This window comes from Montipora foliosa, chromosome 10, assembly GCF_036669935.1.
Source record: "Montipora foliosa isolate CH-2021 chromosome 10, ASM3666993v2, whole genome shotgun sequence".
Taxonomy (NCBI): domain Eukaryota; kingdom Metazoa; phylum Cnidaria; class Anthozoa; order Scleractinia; family Acroporidae; genus Montipora; species Montipora foliosa.
This window is the reverse complement of record NC_090878.1, coordinates 19,861,853-19,866,852: the sequence shown is the minus strand read 5'-3', so window position 1 is coordinate 19,866,852 and position 5,000 is coordinate 19,861,853. Positions and strand designations below refer to the sequence as shown.

Genomic DNA, 5,000 nt, shown 5'->3' with positions numbered 1-5,000 from the left:
AATTATTAATGAATTTTGAAGCATTGGCCAACTCACTACAACCCCCTTAGCTGACAAGCTACCTACTTGTCGGCCAAAACAAACATGTCAGAAAATTGCCTCTGATCACTGACTACTCTGGCTTGATTTTCACTCCAGCGCTCATAATTTAAGAGACCAGAGTGACTGCTGCTTATTTTGACTAGCTCAGGAATCTACTTTTATTGTACCAATCTCATTTTTTGCCAGGTTATGGATGTGCAGGTGTTTCATCTGTAGCCTATGGACTGATTGCAAGAGAATGTGAAAGGTTTGATGTTGTTATTTATTGATTAGAACATGATTAGAAATATTAAATTTTGTTTGATGTAATTGATTAACATTTGCACTATTTGGTGAAAGTTTAAGTGCTACTTAGCATGACTGAAAAATCGATTCTTCTTTCTCTTTGGATTTTAAAAACTAAATAAATGATTTTTACTGAACACTAAGTCACCAAAGTTTTAAGCCTTGATTTTAAAAATACAGCCTGAAAACGTGAGTTTAAAAACTCATGTTTGCATGTATAATGAGTTGCGTTCACACGCTGGAATTTTAAGGTAGTGAGTAAATGAACTCACTTTTCCCTAGATCCAACCCTGTGAGGTCCATTCTGTCAGTTTTGAACGTGTCAGAGTAATGGAGGACCATGAAAGGCAAAACTTGCACTTAAAGTACATGTAAACAGCCTTTGGATAAAGATCAAAGCTCAAAACTTAAGCAAACACACTTTAAAAATCTGAAGGAAAAAAGGAACTGATTTTTTTATCATAGCAGCGCTAAGTATGATTAAAGAAACTCCATTGGTTATCTTATTGTTAGGGTTGACAGCAGTTATCGCTCAGCAATGAGTGTTCAGTCCTCCTTGGTCATGCATCCAATCAATGCTTATGGCACAGAGGAGCAGAAACAGAAGTATTTACCAAAACTCGGTAAGGAAAAAGTACCAATGAAAAAACACAGTGTTAGAGCAGCTGTAAGTATCTTCAAACATTTTGTATTGATAGCAAGTAAAGGTACATTTACGACCATAGAGTGTTTTTACTCAGTAAGTGATCAGTAACCTTGTTTTTCCACTGAAACAAAAGAAAAGGTTTGCATGATAATGGAGAGACCAACATGACCGCTGTTCCTTTGTTTAGGGACTCCAACATGGCACCATGATGTGATGTGAAAACACTCTATTTCAATAATTCCTATAATTATGTTTTTACTTGTCAAAATTGGAAACAACATCTGACATGATTAATGTGTTTACTTTATGTCATACTGTTACATCGGCATGGAAAATGACTTTCAAGTCACATCCAAATTTACATGAAAAGTAAATATGTATGACAAGAACAAGTCATGCAGTTCTTTAGTTGTCCTGTGTTACTTTTCTATGGTAGCCAGCTGTTTTGATCAATAGTGACAGCCCCTAACCTTACCTTGCGGTGAATTCACAAAGGCAGTGAAATGACGTGGGTAACTGGTCACCAAATCCAAAGTTTATGAACTATTAGGCTCATGCATGGCAGGTTGTAGTCTTCATTTTGTCCATGTTTTGCAAACGAATTTAAGAGTGGTGTCAGATATTTTTTCAGTCAAAGGCATGCGCTGTTGAGTTAAGTGCAGATTTGTTCCTTATTAATCGTAGCGCGGGGAGAGCTTATTGGATGTTTTGGCTTGACTGAACCCAATCATGGCAGTGACCCAAGTGGCATGGAAACAAAAGCAAAGTACAACCCTGCTGAGAAAAGCTACATTGTTAATGGGTCCAAGAGCTGGTGAGCTACAGTGAATTACTTCCCTTGAGTTATCATCTTAATTTAATACTAACCTGTTATTCTCAGGTGGCAAATGATCATGACCGGAGCCATCTGAGAATCAAGGCTAATATATAATAATGTGCATTGTAGCCTGCAAATACACTCGCTCTCGGCCGCTAGGGGCATTTCTCTCTCTCTTTCTCTCTCTCTCTCTCTCTCTCTCTCTCTCTCTCTCTCTCTCTCTCTCTCTCTGCAGCTGGGAGCGATGAGAGGTGGCTGTATTTGCAGGCTATGTGCATTGTAGTCTACAAGGGATATTGGCTTTGTATTATTTTGGCTGCCTCAGGTCTGACCTTCTCCCTTTTAAAAAGCACTTAAACACTTTTTAACTGGGGAACCGCTTATTGGCAAAAAGTTAACAAATTGTTAACTTTTTGCCAATATTGAATATTATTTTAAGTCCACTCTTTAACCCCTTCCCTTCTAAAACAACTACGTACAGGTTTTTAAAATCTGTCTCACCGGCGCACAGCCAAGATGATTTTTCTTGGCAGTGGTTCGTTTGCACGCCACTTTGCAATTTTGTGACGCATTGTTGGTGTTTTGATGCACATGCAGTGTTCTCCCCAAGGAAGTTGTAAGTTCAAATTTCAACTTGCTGCCAGGTGTTTACTTTCCCAGAGTCAGGTATTTAGACCCGTTCTAAACAACCTTGAACTGTACTTTTTACAATATAAATTTACAGCATAACAGCATAATAACTCAACATTGGGTAGCATTCGCAAGGCTATGCAAAAAGCAATTTTTAAACAAATCCACAATGTATCGCCGGTGTGATTGCTCGCGAACCTTGAATTATCGCAAGTTCTTTGTCTCAAATATGCCTTCACTGACCTAAAACAAAAAACTCAAGAAGTTAATTCAGGACTGTAAGAGAGTTGGAATATCAATCCAACACCATGATTTCTCAGTATTACATGCAACCGGTTTTCCGCGAGAACTCTGTGGTGAAGGTCCATGTAATACAACATCTCCATTCGCCAATACTGGATTCCCCACATACAAACCTTATTTCAAATCAGTTTTGAGAGACCATGCGATTACATCATTGTCATCATCGTCATCATCATGAATCATTCTTCATCTGCATTTACATCATCATCATCATTAATATCATTGGTTCTGTTACTGGCAGTCATGACAACCATCACCAGGGTCACTAATACCATCCAAAGTTCATTGTTATGAAGTCTCTCTGATATTAATGTTCTGACTTGTTTGATGTTAGGATTACAAACTCACCGATAGCTGATGTCTTTATTGTGTGGGCAAATTGTGAAGATAAGAGGATAAGAGGGTTTATATTGGAGAAGGTATTGTAGCCGCCTGGCAAACGTCTGTTCTGTTTCTGATGTCAGGATAATCATCATTGTAAAGTTAGCAACTTTAAAGTGGTACTATGATCAAATTTTTACCCCTTGATTTTTTGAGTGTATTACATAGAATTCCACGAAAGAACAAAAACGCCATTTACCGTTTGCAAATATCTTCATTAGTTCCGGAGATATTTAAGTTTGAAAAATGGGTAAAATATGCAAATGAGATGACGTCATACACTCAACCCAATATTATATTGAGTATATAAATAGAGCTACATGTACCTTGGCCAATTTACAGCACAGACCATTGAAACTTGGTAGTCTGATAATTCTACAGGAAACACACCTATGGCTACAAAAAATTATGTTCCTATGGCAACTCACTCTTTTCCAGTCCCCACCCACTTGATTTCAAAATGTTAGTGATTTTCAGCTTGAAAAATGTTGAACAAGGCCACAAAGTCGTGCTAACATATTTATATGCTTGCTGGATCATGCATATAAAGTGCTGTTAGCAAATATCAAAATGGAATGCCAAAGGTGGCCAGAAAAGGTCATAATATGGGGGAGGTCTGGAAACCAGTATGATGCCACGGTAACAGAACTGTTAAGCTCATATTGTGGAGAACATTTAGTAGAATCTTACTGCAAAAAATCAAAAAATTCTGAATGCAGATACAAATTGGCTGAGATATCTCCTTTCATTATATTTGAACAAAATTTGGTTGAGTGTATGACGTCATCACTTGGCTAATTTGCATATTTTAAAAACTCGAATATCTCTGGAACGAAAAGAGATATTTGAAAAAAGTAAACAGCATTTTTCTTCTCACGCAGACTTCTTGTTTATGTTTCAAAATGGCTTAGATAGGAAAGATGCGATTTTCGTCATAGTACCACTTTAAGCAGTTAAGCTAACAGCGTAAAAAAACTATGTCCCCGTTTAACCCTTTCAGCCCCGATAGTGCCAAATGGCACTTATAGATTTTACTCTGTCTAACGCCAGACGATTTTACTTGTCAATGGGGAACCCCTCGGGGCTTAAAGGGTTAAGAAGAACCCTGAGAAAAAGCTGTCTTGAATGGGACTCTACATGAACGTAAGCACTGACCAAGACATGACACTTCTTGCTTACTCAGTTGCTCTGCATTACAATGTGGCATTTACAGTTAATAATAATAATTATAATTATAATAAAACATATTTATATAGGGCAACCTAGACCTCGATGTGCTTTACAATGTTTCAAATAGATATAAAAATGATATAAAAATGTAAATAAAATTAATAAATTGAAACAGTAAGAAATAATAATTTAAAATATACATATTCGCCAATGTAAATATTAAATGTGTGGTACTGTTAAATTAGTTCAAAAACTCAGATAGTATAGGCTTCCCGGTACAGCATTGTTTTTACTGCTTTCTTAAAAATGTCAAGAGACTCGATTGCTTCTTATCTCAGCTGGCAGTTATGGGTTTGCATCCCATTTAGTCTTAAGAATCTTTGCAACTGCTTTAACCTTTGACAACCAAACCGGTTTAAATCAGCCAGACTTAGTATTTTACTCTGTCTAATGCCAGACAATTTTACTCGTCAATTGGGAACCCCTGGGAGTCAATGGGTTAAACAGCTGTTCAACTTACAGTAACAGTCAATACAGTACATGTAAACCCTGTGGAATTTAAAGAACCCACTCACAATTAAGAATGAAGCACAGAATTTTCCATGTTGTGGTTTAATGTAAGAAAGGAAAGGACCTTGTAGCGCTGGAGTACTCATTGCTCATTGAGGACACTGTAAACTGAAATCAAGAAATTAACACAAATCAGATCAAAATTTGTTGGTTTTT

At 37.0% G+C, this 5,000-nt stretch overlaps 1 protein-coding gene across 2 annotated transcripts in view; it reads left to right on the top strand.

Moving 5' to 3' along the window:
• The window catches only part of LOC137973495 (glutaryl-CoA dehydrogenase, mitochondrial-like), a 17,480-nt gene that overhangs the window by 3,852 nt on the left and 8,628 nt on the right, over nt 1–5,000 (top strand). For both annotated transcript variants that reach the window (XM_068820319.1, XM_068820320.1), the window contains 4 exons: nt 229–289; nt 841–950; nt 1,658–1,787; nt 3,058–3,142. In XM_068820319.1, coding sequence (XP_068676420.1) covers nt 229–289; nt 841–950; nt 1,658–1,787; nt 3,058–3,142 — 386 coding nt within the window. The remainder of the gene's footprint in view (nt 1–228; nt 290–840; nt 951–1,657; nt 1,788–3,057; nt 3,143–5,000) is intronic.